This window comes from Rhinolophus hipposideros, assembly GCF_964194185.1.
Source record: "Rhinolophus hipposideros genome assembly, chromosome: 3".
NCBI lineage: Eukaryota > Metazoa > Chordata > Mammalia > Chiroptera > Rhinolophidae > Rhinolophus > Rhinolophus hipposideros.
In genome coordinates this window covers 87,407,826-87,423,237 of record NC_138049.1, presented here as the reverse complement: position 1 = coordinate 87,423,237, position 15,412 = coordinate 87,407,826, and the positions used below count along the sequence as shown (strand labels likewise).

Below are 15,412 nucleotides of genomic sequence, written 5' to 3'. Positions count from 1 at the left end.
GACAGCGTGTGCCCCTGACAGGCAATGAAGGCGTGCCTAGCGCGCTGCAACAACACACACTCTGTGTTTGCAGTGTTTTCCAAAAACCATAGACAGCAGCGATCAGGAGGTTGCTCTGCCTGCTGGCAGCCCAGATGCCTCAGCGGCTCTCGAATACAATTGCTCCCCATCCCTTGACCTCGCACATGGGGGTGAGATTGGAGTGGGAAAGGAAAAAAGACAAAAAAAAAAAAATATATATATATATATATATATATATATATATATTTATATATATATAAAGGAGACTGTGAACACAGTAGACAAGTCACACACTCCATTGGGTGTTCACCTTATTTCTCCCAAAAGACTTCAGGGATGTTCACTTGTCCAGAACTTTTATTGCTCCTGCAACTTTTCGAGCCCTCTCTGATGTAGTGTAATTCGTTAATTAATTAGCTCTTGTGACTATATAGTGCATGCACATGATACGGATTGAAAGTGTTCACACGGTGAGGCAGCAGTAGGGCCCCCAAAACAGATACCCTCCAGGTGGCTAAGGCAGCGGACAGTTTCATGGTAAAGTGCCCCAAATCACGATTCAGTCTTGGCTGTCGACACCTTCCAGGAACCTCTTGTCCCATCAGGAGGGTCACGTATGTGAATAACTGATGTGATCTGCTTTGCCTCCCCGGAGGAGGATGGTGGGGTTGGGGGCTGGAGGGCACTCTCAGCCATGTGCTGACGTGGAAGGCCACCTGCATGGCTCGCAGGCACCATGGAACCCAGACCCCAGTGTAGACACCCCTCCACATGGTGGGGGGGGGGCGTCGCCTCCATGAGGACTGGGTATTCCTTGTCCTGAGTACATCTTTGTTGGGATCATTTAAATGCATTAGAGAGAATCAAATCAAGTTGATCTTCAGAAGGTCCAGGGTTTTGATTTCTTTCCTTCAATGATATTCCCGGGCATCTGACTAAAACTGATGATTGCCATCGCCAAAGGCAGCATGACTGCCTCGCCCCACAAAAGATCCTGTCTCATATCTTTATAGAACCTAAGAGAGGCCACTCTAGTGATGTTACTGGCAAAATATAAGAACAGTTTTGTGGTCTCCTTTGCTACACATAGATGCAGGTAATAACTTGAAGTAGCAGCCTTTTAGCAGTAAGTACATTAATAAATATAAGTGTATAAACATACCTAACTGAGAAATGTTGGTAAGTAGATAGCCTACAGGTGAGTAGATAGGATGGGTACTGTATTTGCCAAGTACCCTGATTGTATGTAAATGTACAAATTAAACAGTGGCTCAGTCAAAGATCTGTCAGAGGATTTGTATAGACCATAATTATGAAAGGAGTGCAGAGAGCAATGTACCAGGATGGACCATGGGATACAGGAAAGGCTTTATGGAGTGCAGGATGTTTAGCTAAGGTTGGATGATTGGTAAGATTTAGAAAGACAAAAGGAAGAAGGGCATTTATTTGTATGAGAAACAGTTGAACCAAAAACAGAAGATGTGTCTTAGAGGATAGTGCATAAACCAGTTTTGCTGGGATGGGAAATGTGAATACTGAGAAGTAAAGGGGACATCTTTTTATATGTCTGGGTGTTTTCCAGATGACCAGAGACTGTTGTTAGTCCATGTTTCCTTATATATATTTACTTTTCTTTTACGTCCATTATGGTTAAATACTGTGGTTACACATATTATTTCAAAAATCTTCATATGAACTCCAAAGGGAAGACATAAGGTTGTTCATAAAGGTAATTATGTAGCAATTCCATAAATATGCAGTCTGCTTTTTAAGATATACATATACCAAACACATACATAAGTAGAAAAGGGCAGAAGACATGTTCAGACATCATTGAAGACTCAATCAAGCCTTTTGCCCCTCCTCAAGTAGAGAAGGCTCCGGAGTATTTTTCCATGCGTCAGAGAGACATCAATAGGTTTCTTCATGAGCCTTTTCTAGCAATCAGGGTTAGTCAGGCCAGGAAGAATGTGGTACTGTATGGCGTCCGCAGAATGTTGTGTCTGGGATCCAGTTAGGTTTTCACCCCCTGGTGCAGCTTTCCTGACTGGAGAAACCACAACCAATTTGTTTGAGAATCATTGAATTTTTTTGTGTTTATGTTCTTTGTTGAAGAGCGGACTTATACAAAGCCCAATTACCTTTGAATTGCTTGTTGTTGTTGTTTTTAAAAAGGGAAATAATTAATTAATCTGGGGAAAAAAAGGGAAATAATTAATTAATAAAATCTGGTGTGGATGTAGGTATTAACATATGCTTTTACCAGCAGGTCGTAGCTGAGGAGATTAATGTATGTGTTTACCAAATTCAGTCTTGGCTGAAATGTTGATTGTTTTTCTTTTGTTCCACCAAAGGAAAATGAATTTACCAAATTAAGCTGTGAATGAAAGCTACTAAAAAATGTTTGGTGGAAATTAATGTACTGTACCATCTATCCCTTCCCCTTTTTTATTTATAAATTGGAACACTGAGAACACTAAATTTAATGTAATGAGCTGGTCTTCAAAGGCGCGCGCATGTGTGTGTGTGTGTGTGTGAGAGAGAGAGAGAGAGAGAGAGAGAGAGAGAGAGAGATTTTGCCTAACTTTTGAAACCTGGAATTCTGAAACTCCCTTATTACCGAATAATATTTGTCTGGACCTATGTAGCTTGGTTAACATATTTAAAAGATGTATTTGCATTAGATGGCAGTGGAAAATGATTTCTTTCCAGAATGAAACTTTTAAACTGTATTGTTTATTTTCTTGATTTAATCGAGAACATGTGGGTTTAATGTTTTGTAGAGATTTTAATGAACGTATTGGACTACTCAGTGTTTTGTACGATCTAAATCAATCGTAGTTGGTCATCAGTGAGACCTAAAGTCATGTGGTATAATTTTATGCATTCTTTTCATGCCATTTGATAAATAGGATACTCCAGTCCCACCCTAGTCTCTCCAAAAAACCTGGAAAAAAGATGTATTTTCTTTCCAATTATAGATTGGTGGGTGCTGCAGCCTCACTGTATTCTGCGTGCGTGACAATAGACTAACTCGGATACCTGCCGAGATGTCGCAGGCGACAGAACTCCATGTCCTGGATGTGGCAGGGAACAGGTAAGCGTGCCCTGGTTTGCTTTGCTTGAGAGAAAGAAACGAATGTCCATGTGACTTTACCAAGCATCTTTGTCGTCTTGCCTCGCTCCATCCTACAGAATATATACCGATTAGTCAAATGACCCAGGCCCCAGGAAGTGTTTAGTCTAGGTGCTGGCGTGGCTGAGCCCAAAGGAGTAGAGGTCAGGGACAGCTCGAGCGTAGGCTACTGTACAATTTAGGTGGACGCTTCTGTAGTACAGTGAGCAGTAGCGCAGTGATGGAAGGGAAGGACCACTGCCTGGGAACTGGGAGACGTAGGTTTCACCTTAACTTTTTTTTTAAATTTTATTGGGGAATGTTGGGGGAACAGTGTGTTTCTCCAGGGCCCATCAGCTCCAAGTGGTTGTCCTTCAATCTAGTTGTGGAGGGCGCAGCTCACTGACCCATGTGGGAACCTTGCTGTTCAGAGCTCGCGCTCTAACCAGCTGAGCCGTCCGGCTGCCCCTCACCTCAACTTTTATAACTAGCTTTTGTAAGTCATTGTGGACTTCACAGTTTTCTTCTCTGAAAAATGAGGTTGAATGAGTTTGAACCAGATTTGAACCAGGGTCTTGATATGCTGTGCTGGTGACTCTGATCCCTCAGAAATTGTAAACCCTCTAAAGATTGTATTCAGGGACACTTTTCTGGCCAGAAGCTCCACAGCTAATAGTAGAATTGCTAAATGATTCATAATCCAAAGAAAAGCGAAGAGCCATCAGACTGGTGTCCCCAAGGTCACAGCAGTGACATTTCTCAAGTTCGGGGGTCAGAGGTCGTATTGGCCTACTTACCAGTTTCTGGAATCTGCCTTCTCTTCACCTTTGTAGAATATGGGTTAGTTTCAGCCGCTCTGAGTCAATGTCCTGACCTCACGTGGCATCTGCAGTTTCTTCCGCCTGAGCCTACACAAGCTGTTCTTCCTACCTGGGACCTCTTCTCTCTCTCACCACTTGTGTTCTTCATCACTCATGCTCTTGCTGTCTTTAGGAAGCATTCTTCTCTCTCAGTCTGCATCTTTTAATTACCCCTAACATCGCACTCGCAGCACCGTAGGACAATTGCCTGTTTGCATGTGTGTACCCCTCCTAAATCTCATGTTGCCTAAAGTTGGATGTGACAGTTTACGTGTCATTGTGTCATTCGTCCCTTCACAGTATCTGATACATAACAGATGCCTGATAAATACCTTTCGACTGAATGAAACTGTTCGTTTTGCAGAATGCACAGCAGGCCACTTTGAAATGCCTTATATCACAGGCTTCGTTGCCAAGAGGGATTAAAAAAAGGCTTTTGAGTATTATACAGTTAGATAGGAGAGAAGGCGCTAAACCAGGGAAAGATGAGCAGTGATTTTAAACGGCGAACACCAGTGATCTGAAGAGTGTTTAAGGGATTGTGTCCTAAGTGCTGATTCGCTGGTCGCTTAGGTCAGGCTCAAGCCACATTTGTCATTCTCCCTAATGGAACGTAGACAGCAGTGCTAAACACACAGCAGTACTCAGCAGGGACCTGGGGGTGAGTTATGGCCTCCGACTGCTCACCTTTTTAAAGTTAGTGCTGTCAGGACATCTTGATAGATTCTGAAGATCCCTAACTTGTGACTGAAAACTCAGGATTAGTCGATTTGAATGTTGCCTTTCTGCTGAACTAAGGCTGACACGAGACTTACAGCTTGAGAAGGGTGATTCTTTCCTGACCTCTCACCGCCAGCCGTGACTCCATACCTGGCCTGGTTCTTGCCACACTGGGGAGCATGAATTTGCACCACTAACTCTTGAGCAGAGAGACGGCATGGATGTCTAAACACTGGTTTTCACAGGAGTGAAGGCTTCATTCTTCAGTTCTCGGAAGAAGGGAGAGTTAGGTTTTTATTATGCTTGGGCTGGGGCGGAGAAAACCCAATTAAAAGGTCGAGTTGCATAGCTGTCATCTGATTCAGTTAAGTGTGTCATTTAGCCCATGTGTGTATATATATATATATATATAGATTCATAACCAAATTGTAAGCCTCTTAAAATATATAATTGGTACTTATTTTAAAGTATCAGTATAGAAACTAATAAAAAAATGGGGTGCTACCATGTCAGCTCTTTAGCTTGCAGAAATGTCACACCATGGGAAAGCAGACCAAATTTTCTGTCTCTTCTCTCAAGAATATAAAAATAGTAAATGGCACAAGGCGACTACATCTTAATTTCCAAAATCTTTTTTTGACATGTTTGATAGGATAAATTACAGCAAGGATAACTATAAAATGCCACTTGGAAACTAAGTAGCAAACCTTCTAGTACAGTAATGGTGGAGGTGTCTGGTATTATGAGCCACCCATACTCACAGAATACACATTTCTTTAATTTTTAGACTCTTTTCCATAGGAATATCTACCAAATACACAAAGTTGGGTATTTGAGGATCTTCCTTGCAGTATTAGTAGTACCAAATACTAAAAATAGTAGCTGTCAATGGGAAATAGTTTATGTCTTTAAATTTTATAATCCAAAAATTAAATAAAAAATAATTTAAAAATATCACCTCATATCTGTTAGAATGGCTATTACAAAAAGACAAGTGATAACAAGCGTTGGCGAGGATGCGGAGAAAAGGGAACCCTTGTGCACTGCTGGTGGGAATGTAAATTGGTGCAGCCACTATGGAAAACAGTATGGAGGTTCCTCAAAAAATTAAAAATAGAACTACCATATGATCCAGAAATCCCACTTCTGGGATTCAAAGGAAATGAAAACAGGATATGAAAGAGATATCTGGACTCTTATGTTCATTGCAGCGTTATTCACAATAGCCAAGATAGGGAAATAACCGAAGAATCTATCAGTAGATGAATGGATAAAGATGATGTGGGATGTGTGTGTGTGTGTGTGTGTGTGTGTGTGTGTGTGTGTGTGTGTGTGATGGAATATTATTTAGCTATGAGAAAGAAAGGAATCCTGCCATTTGTGAAAACATGAATGGACCTTGAGGGCATGAAATAAATCAGACAGAGAAAGACAAGTTCTGTATGATCTTACTTATACGTAGAATCTAACAAAGTTGCATTCATAGAAACAGAAGAGTGATGGTTGCCAGGGGTTGTGGGGGGTAAGGGAAGTGGGGAAATGTTGGTCGAATGGTGCAAACTTCATGTTAAAAGATGAATAAGTTCTGGGGATCCAATGTACAACATGGTGACTATAGTTAATAGTACTGTATTAGATACTTGAAAGTTGCTAAGAGAGTAGATCTTAAATGTTGTCACCATATACCAAAAAAAAAAAGTAATTATGTGAGGTAATGGAGATGTTAGTTAAACATACTGTCATAATCATTTCACAATACATAAATGTATCAAATCATCACATTGAAACAAATCATCACATTGTACACCTTAAACTTACACAATGTTATATGTGAATTATATCTCAATAAAGCTGGGAGAAATAAAAAATAAAAGGCAAAACACAACGTAACAGTATAGCCATACTGTGGAACACTAAGCGGGTAAGAATGAGGTATTTCTCTGTGTAGGGACACAGGAGGAGGCACATGATACCGAGTAAAAGAGCAAGTGTACATAGTGCTCTCATTTTTTGTTTTATGCTTAAAAATCCTTCCCTGCGCACTACACCAAAATATTAATAGTAGTTCTCCCCCTAGAGGAGGGGTGGAGACTTGAGGGTACAGGGGGCTTTCACTTTAGATATTTGGTATTATTTGTTCCCTATTTATATATATCTTTAAACATTTTTGAAAACTTCGCTTAAAACTAAGAATTCTAGTAGGAGGTAACAAACAGATGAAACATTTATTTATTTATTTATTTTTAGATTTTTATTTTTTTAATTTTTATTTATTTTAAGTGTTTTTCCGGGACCCGTCAGCTCTAAGTCAAGTAGTTGTTTCACTCTAGTTGTGGAGGGCGCAGCTTGCACTGGCCCATGTGGGGACGGAACCGGCCACCTGGTTGTGAAGAGCACCGCGCTCTAACCAACTGAGCTCAGCGGCCGTCCCCAGATGAAACATTTCATTGTCAGAAGTATGTGAGCATGGTGAGCTTAGTGTTGCATTAGTCAGTAGGCCACCTCTAGTTGTTGAATAAATTTGACAGTGCAGTTACTACAGTAGCTCAGAGGCGGGCAAGGCCATTTTAGGCAGGGTTGGTCATGGACATAACTGGAAATGAGAGCCTCACATTTTGCTTATTCACTTGCTTTATCCTTGCACCATTGATGTAAATAGTAAGTGCAGGCCTTTTATTTCTGGGTGGATGTGGTCCTAAGTAGCACATGGCAATGTGTACAAATGGGGAGGTTTTCTTTTATGTCAGTTCTATAGTGTACAGAAGGTATCAGAATAAACCAAAAACATATTATTTGCTCCTCTGAAAAGCAGGGATTCTCCACTTGTATCTGGGATGGGTCACCCAAGAGAAACAGAGGAGTGTTTGTGTCTTTTTTCTCTCCAGGCTGAAGAGAGTCAGTGAGGGCTGGCCCACCCAGCCGGCAGCATATGTGTGCATACTGGGTCTGTTTTTCTCTCTGACACCATAGGAGTCCCTCTGTCCACAAGACACTGGTGAACAAGCTTGCGTGTGGTGTGTGCTCTGTCAGCAACAGCCGTGTTCCAGCTGACACTTTGATCCTTTGCAGGAAAACGGGCGTTTTAGACAACAAATTAATCTTACATGGCTTGGTTGAATGTGATTATAAGATGTGTTGTTAAAGAGTCTAGTAACTTATTTTCGCTTTTACCATATGATTTGTCATCCTTAAAAGCTGTTATTTATTATTGATGCTTTGTGTAGCCTTTTATTTATATCTTTGCTTTAACATTGAGCTAGGAAGCCAGTTATGACTCTGAGAAGGTACATGATGGGGTTTGAGTATCTGTGTTTTGTGCCGGCTTTCGAATCTTGATTTTCTTTCTTTTTGTTTTTTTTTAATGCTCATGAAATAGAGATGCTGACTATAGATTTCTTGCCCAAGGCCTTGAAACTTTATACGTTTTGGAGGATGTTAGCTTAACCCCTTTTTAAAAAGAAATAGGAACAAACTTTCAAAAGAAATTATCCTTTTGTTCAATAAAATGAAGAGTGTGATGTACTTTAAGCTTTCACAGTATGTTAGGATATTCTTTTTAAAAAATCCCCGTCACAGTGCCTGGCAAATACATGTCTTAGATCTTTTAACTTCCTTGCCTTTGAAAATGTGTGACATCCTACAGGCAGAGGGAGAAGTCATTTGTTGTATAAGCATAAGAGATTTCACCGTCTGTCCCACTCGAAGAACCAATATCTCAGAGTAAGGAGGAGTGGAGTTGTGGATCTGCTATTCCCTCAGATCCCCTGGGGCATTCTTCTCATGGTACGAGCATATATATCACTGTACTGGGTGGATTCTGGGATATAAAAATACATATTTGTTACCCAGTTTGGCCTTCATTAGTGAAATACTGTCATGTACAATACATAGTCTTTTCAAGGGTACTTTGACATATGCAGTTCTCATGGCTGCATTGACTTTAGAAGCTAGCTCCCACATAAGGTACAATTCCACTGTACTTCATACTGCTCCCCTTATGTATGTGCAAGATGCCTCAGGGTGTACTGGACTCATTGTTAGGAAAAGAAAATATTTTCTCATCTTCACAACTCTTACATTGGAAATCTTTTGCAAAACATATTATTCTTATGAAAAGTTTGTTAACAATGCATTTGTTAATACTCTCTATACACGCTGATAATTTTTCATTTCATTTGTTAAAGTAGCTTAACCGATTTGTGCTTACATTTTACTTAGATTAGTTTTCTAATATCAGAGTACAATTTCCCTTCATATCTCTACGTAGAGTTCTAGTGTATTTCCCATAAGTCTGGCAATTCAAACTGGTATACAGGCATACCTTGGAGATATTGCAGGTTTGGTTCCAAACCACTGCAGTGAAAAATGAGTATCACAATAAAGGAAGTTGTAATTTTTTTGCTGGTGGAGGGTTTTGCCTTCAATCTGTAAAAAACGTACCATCTGTGGAGTGCGACAAAGCAGAGCACAGTGAAACAAGGTGTGCTTGTGTATGTCTAATAATGCAGTATTGATCTGTTGTCAGATGTATAGGCCGATATCCCACACGTGGTAACTGGAGGTAGGTGTACTATTTCATAAAATAAAGAACCGCAGGAATACATGCTGTCCTATAATTGCTTATCATTAATGCACCAGAGATTTCTTTTAAGAAAGTGTGCCTTATGTAGCAGTTAACAGAATGTGATTATCTAGCTTATGAAGTCAGTTCTACGATTGATCCATAATTTAATACACATTAGAGTGAGATGAGAGTGAAAATACTTGGTCATCTATAACCTTAGGTGCTTTAAACCTTAAATTTCTGGTGTCAATAGAGGTTTGGTTGTTTTCAAAGTGACTCAGTAGACTTGGGTAAAGCACTGGTTTCTACTAAAGCAGCGTTTTCACCCGAGGCACTGTTAGTGCGTTTGGGGCCGGATAACGCTTTGTCGTGCGGGCTGTGCCATGCGGTGTAGGATGTTTAGCAGATCCCTGGCCTCTACCCACTAGATGCCAGTAGCACCCCCTAAAATGTCCACAGATATTGCCGGATGTCCCCCAGGGCCAAATCCCCCCTGGTTGAGAACCCCTGCACTAAAGTCATCTTTGCCAAGCGCTACGTGCATGTGGCTTCTGGTGCTTGTCTCCACTGGATAGAACTAACTGGCTGCAGCCACGCTGTGAAATATTGGTGCAAACATACATACAAAACTAGTCTTTAGGTGTCACGTTACAGTTTCAAAGTGCTGTAATAGTTGCTATCTCATCTGAGACCGAAACAACCTGATGTGGGTATTAATTATCACGTAGGAGTCTGAGAAGTGGGAGCTTCTAGAAATTGAAAGATAAAAGTTTAAGACAGAATACGTAAAATAATCTCCCGAGAGAAAGCAAATGGAGTCCATACATGAAAAAATACGTTTTCTAGTCGTTACCTGCCACTGAAATTCTTCAGCGCCCCACACATCTCTGTCCTCTTGTCCGCATTTGCCAGGTGTGACTGGGCACAGGTAACCCCACAGGCTCGTACCAGCCGTGTCGGGAAAGCTGGCGCTGTTGACTGAGAACTCTGGCTTCCGGGTCCTTCCACAGGCACACTGGCTTTGTTTTTCTCATTCAATGGAAACATCCCAGTACAAAACGGAATCATGTAGTCCATAATTTCCTCATTTTTTTGCCCCAGGGCCTGGAGGTGCTAATGATCTAGGTGACAGCAGAAAGGGGAAGCCGAGTCACCTAGGGAAGAGTCTGCTTGCAAGGAGTAAATCAAGTGTTTTATTGTAAACATAACATCTTTTAAAATATTGAACCCAATCCCAGGAAATTGTGTGTTTGTTTTTTCTATTTTGCTTGCTAGAAATTGATTACAAAATTTGAGCCCCCCCCCAAACCTCCTTCTGTTTTAAATTAGGTTGTTGCATTTGCCCTTATCTCTGACGGCCCTGAAGCTGAAGGCTTTGTGGTTATCTGACAACCAGTCCCAGCCCCTGCTCACGTTCCAGACGGACATGGACCCCACTACAGGAGAGAAGATTCTAACCTGTGTCTTACTTCCTCAGCTGCCTTCTGAACCCACTTGCCAAGGTGAGTTTAAGGACCTTCCTCACTTGGCCCTGAACATTAGTAGGAGCTAATGTCTGTCCATAAGACCTCTTACTCTCACGTGGGTCTGTATTTTGTCCAATCCGCCCCTAGAGCAGTGCGGGTGAAGTCATCGGGGGTCACCTCTGGGAAGGCTCCCCTGCATCTTTGCAGGAAAAGTGCCACTTATACCTGTTTATTGCAGCTGAACTTCAACAGCCTTTTGGTTTTGAATGATAGCTAGGGATGCAGGTAGAAGTACTCCTAAAAAAGGTAACAGGGTCCCTGAAAATCCAAAGTGATGGTTTGGAGGATCCGTACGGAGCACCACTGGCAAACTTTGCTTTTTAAGTCATTGAGTTGTTTTGAGTCATTGTACCTTTGCTTTGTAAATTATGTGTGTGCTTTTTTTTTTGTTTGTTTAAAAATTCAAACTAACACCAAATTTCTATTATAAATCCTTTGCTGAGAGCTGGATTTGATAGAAGAGAACTAGAGAGTGCTCGGTGAGAATGGGAGCCCCTAAGTGGAAGGGCCCCAAAGCCACGTTGCCAATCCCAGCCTTGTCAGATGAACGTTTAAGACCCAAAGAGGAAAACGTGGTAGAATGTATCACTACGGAAACGTGCAGCCACATCACTGTCATAAGAAAGGTTTTGACGTTAATGTATAGAAAAGGATCCTGGGAAAGGACTCCATAAATTATTTAATTCCGTAAGGAACAGTAAACACGTTAATTTAGCAGACATTTTCTGTGATCTCACATATAATTACGCATCCTGGACAAGGAAGGGCAGCTGTGCCCCAGACCTTTTTCTTTTCGTGTTTAATTTTTAAAATGACTGGAGTGCAGTCGCCAGCCCTGGAAACCCGAGCTCCCTGCTGACATGTCTTTGTCGTGACAGAGAACCTGCCCCGCTGTGGCGCGCTGGAGAACCTGGTGAATGACGTCTCCGATGAGGCCTGGAATGAGCGAGCCGTAAACAGAATCAGTGCCATCCGATTTTTGGAAGACGAAAAAGATGAAGAAGACAATGAAACGGTATGGAAATGGGGACGCTTGGCCCCCGTGGGAGTTCAAAATTTAAAAGCCTTCTAAGGTTGAGAATGGCCGCTCAAAAGGATTTCTTGTCTTTTCAAATAGTCTGTTCTCTGTTTTGTCTCCAGCATTTAAGAATTTTTTTTTTTTAGGAGCCCAAACTGGGTACTTCCATGGCAGGTACTGATTCACCAAAGGTACATAAGGCAAATGGAACTTTTGTGGTCTTCTTGTTTGAATCGTTCCTGGTGCTTCTTTCCCTTCATTTGTGATAATTCCCATCCCACCCCCACTGTTTTCTTAAAATCGATTGGGAATTTTTAATTTTTTGGTGTTTCCAGTGAATTCCGCCTGTTCCCACCCTCCACCTCTATTTATGACTCATGGTGACTCCGTTCACGTTTCATGGGAGGGCTTAGCCTGCCTTCCCTTGGGCTGGACTGCTCTCTTCTTCAGTAACCGTTCTGCTCTTCGCCTTTGTGCAGAGCCCCTGTGACCTTAGTTGGATCACTGAAGGAGTTACCATTCAGAAATCAGGAAAAGATGTGAAAGTACCTCTTTTCACCCACCCTGGAAAGTGTCTCTCAGCCACCCCAAATCTCCAGGAGCCGGTGGCAACTCTGGGAATCTTCCTCCAAGTTGACTTTGGCTTCGTAAACTCCTTGCCAGTTGAGATTTTCATAAGCAGAGCTGAGGGGGAGTATTTGCAGTCCTCAAAACAAAGGATGGATTGTAAATTAAATATCATATGTAGTCTTTGTTATTCCAGCTGTCACCGAATGGGATCTTATCCACTTAAAAGTAGTAGAGTGCAAAATAGGAATTAGGCATGACAAAATCACTTCAATATAAATGATTCTTTCATGCTGACTTCATGGCTTCTTCGAGTGTGATCATTTCACCAGTTGCTTCCTTGCCTCTGTCCTGCTCTTATTAGCCTACTTTAGTTCCTCCTGAAACTCCTGGACAGACCATTTAAAAGATATAAATGCTGTTTTATGAGCTGAAGAGCATATAACATGTGAAATGATATAATTTTTAAAATATCGCCCCTAGCCTATTACTTCCCTTCCAGCACTGTAGTCTTTATTAAAAGAATGTGAACTTTCTCCAGTAGGTCGTGTAAATAAATAGCACACACAGCCGCAAAATAAGAAAAGAAGTCCTTCTCCCTTGTTTCACTTTTTCTTCCGCTCCCATGCCTCCAGGCTTGAAAGAAGCCAGAACCACTTTGGGTAATAGTAGACTATTATAGTGATTTTAATTTATAATTTTTTTACCCCTTCCCTTTTTTCTTCCTCCATACCCCGCAATTATATCTTGTAAATCTGTCATTTTTCTTCTCACGGTTCGTGGAACTTTATTTTTATCACACATGCATCTCAGATTTTAAAACATATTCTTTTATTCTGGAAGTTATCCTCTATCTTGACTAGGTAACTTATGTACAACACTTTCGCCGTCCATTAACTACTAGTAAGCAGTGGGTAAATGCTCCTATATTCAAGGAGATCCTTTCCATCCCTCTAACTCATCATGCGTGAGAAACGAAGGTTTGTATTGGAATGCGACGTGTTGGAAAAAGTAATGGAATAAAACGGAAACACTCACTCCACACTATTTGTTTTCAGAGAACACTTCAGAGGCGAGCCACTCCACACCCAGGCGAGTTAAAGAGTATGAAAAAGACAGTGGAGAATTTACGGAATGACATGAATGCTGCTAAAGGACTGGATTCAAATAAAAACGAGGTCAATCATGCTATTGACCGAGTGACCACTTCCGTGTAGACTTTCACCTCCATGTTTTACCTCCTGAGTCTTCCCCTGCTGTTGAGCTGTTCCTGTCTTCTGAGGAGCCTCATGCAGTCTTCGTCTTCACCGAAACCCCGAAACCCCGCACGTTGCCTCCCACGTCGCCTGTTGGGACGCTGCTGTCTCCAGGGAAGTGCCTTACTCTAACCAGTCAACCAATGGTCTCCCGCATGAGTTTTTCTTTTCCTAAATTTCGGTTGTTTGTACTAAGTGAAATACACTACTGTAAACACTTGACCTTCATTTTTGTCTTATGTTGGGGTCAGGGAGAGCAGGAAGGAAAATTTGTATCCCCCTCCCTCCCCTGAATTGCTGGGACATTGCTGGGACACGTTTTCTTAGACCTACTGATGAGAGATAGTTTTATGTATGGGGAAAAAATTGATACTTTTTTAAATCTTTTTGGCAGCTCAGATGGTGTACATTTAAAAATTTGTATAGGTTATTTCGTAACAAAAAATATGTATTTCTTTTTCGTTATTTTATCTTGAGAACGGTACATATTTTAGTATTTGTGCAGAAAAAAATAAACACACTCCTAAAGTATTTGTTTTCATTTGTACCATCCACTGTGCCTTACTGTATCCTGTGTCCTGTCAAAGCAGTTGTAAGCAGTGACATCCGTGAGCAGTGAGATGACACAAGGAATGTAGTACTTGTTAAAGCAGTGTTGGATTTTAATCAGCGATCTACCTTGTGAATTTGTTTTTAACCAAAAAGAAGAGTTACCACCGATTTGTAAATTATATTGGATGATTATTTTTTAAAGATGAACCAAAGGATTAGGCTGCTAATATTTCATTTCTTACACTTTAACTTTCATAAATGAATCTCTTAAATGAGTGCAGTGTCTGATTGTACCTACTTGGAACATGCGTGCCGTTTGTAAAATAAAATAGAGCAGAAAAGCACGGAAAGAGAAAACTGGTTCAGAAATTCAGCGGGTAAATAAATTATGTACTGCAAAAGAAAGTATGGTTTTTACTGAAGAAAGCTTTAAAAGTTTTATATTGAAATATAAAACCACAATAAAGCAAAATAACCTACAACCATATTAGAAATGTCGCTATCTTTATAAGTGCAATTGAATTTGTAAATAGAGTGAATCAAAGTGTAACAACATATTGCTTCAATTTTTAATTTTAATTCTAATTTAAGGGGCATGGGGTATGTTTTGGTGTGTGTCCATTGATTTTTTTTTTTTTTTTTTTTGTATTATGTGATAAAAGAGAAATGAGAAGTGCCAGTCACTCTGTGGTGTCTAGGAAAATCATGTTGTTGGTTTTTTGTTTCCTCTCCATGAAATAAAGTCACCCTGGACATTAGCCCGACAGCTTTTTAAAATTAATTATCACCTTGCGTATTCAAACGATAGCAGGTAGCCAAGTTCTTTGACAACATGCTCCCTCCCTTCCATTAAATATCAAAACTACTCATCAGTGTTGAGTTAACTGCCTGAGGGACCCTCATTCACTGGTCCTTCTACACAGGACAGAACCCCAAATTGCCGTCAGCTCGTATAACTTCGGGTTGTGGCACCTGGCCAATTGGACTCCTTAGAAACCTTCTTTCAATCAACCAAATACGATACCTTCTTTTACTACTATGCATTTACTTCTTGAGTTGACTCTGTTTTTAAGTTGTTTGTATCTATGTATATATTTTAAAACTTTATTGAATTGAAAGTATATGGCACATAAGTGATTTGGGGGTAGTCGGTTTTATATCTTGCTCCCGAAGCTCCCATTTTCTTTTCTCCATTTTAAGATATTGGCATACG

The 15,412-nt window shown here is 40.8% G+C and overlaps 1 protein-coding gene across 1 annotated transcript in view; it reads left to right on the top strand.

Moving 5' to 3' along the window:
- LRRC1 (leucine rich repeat containing 1) overlaps nt 1-14,957 on the top strand; it is a 112,804-nt gene extending 97,847 nt beyond the window's left edge. The window contains exons 11-14 of the mRNA XM_081032551.1: nt 3,003-3,118; nt 10,610-10,782; nt 11,685-11,821; nt 13,450-14,957. Of these exons, the coding sequence (XP_080888677.1) occupies nt 3,003-3,118; nt 10,610-10,782; nt 11,685-11,821; nt 13,450-13,608 (585 nt within the window). The 3' untranslated portion in view covers nt 13,609-14,957. The remainder of the gene's footprint in view (nt 1-3,002; nt 3,119-10,609; nt 10,783-11,684; nt 11,822-13,449) is intronic.
- Nucleotides 14,958-15,412: the final 455 nt, after the last annotated feature.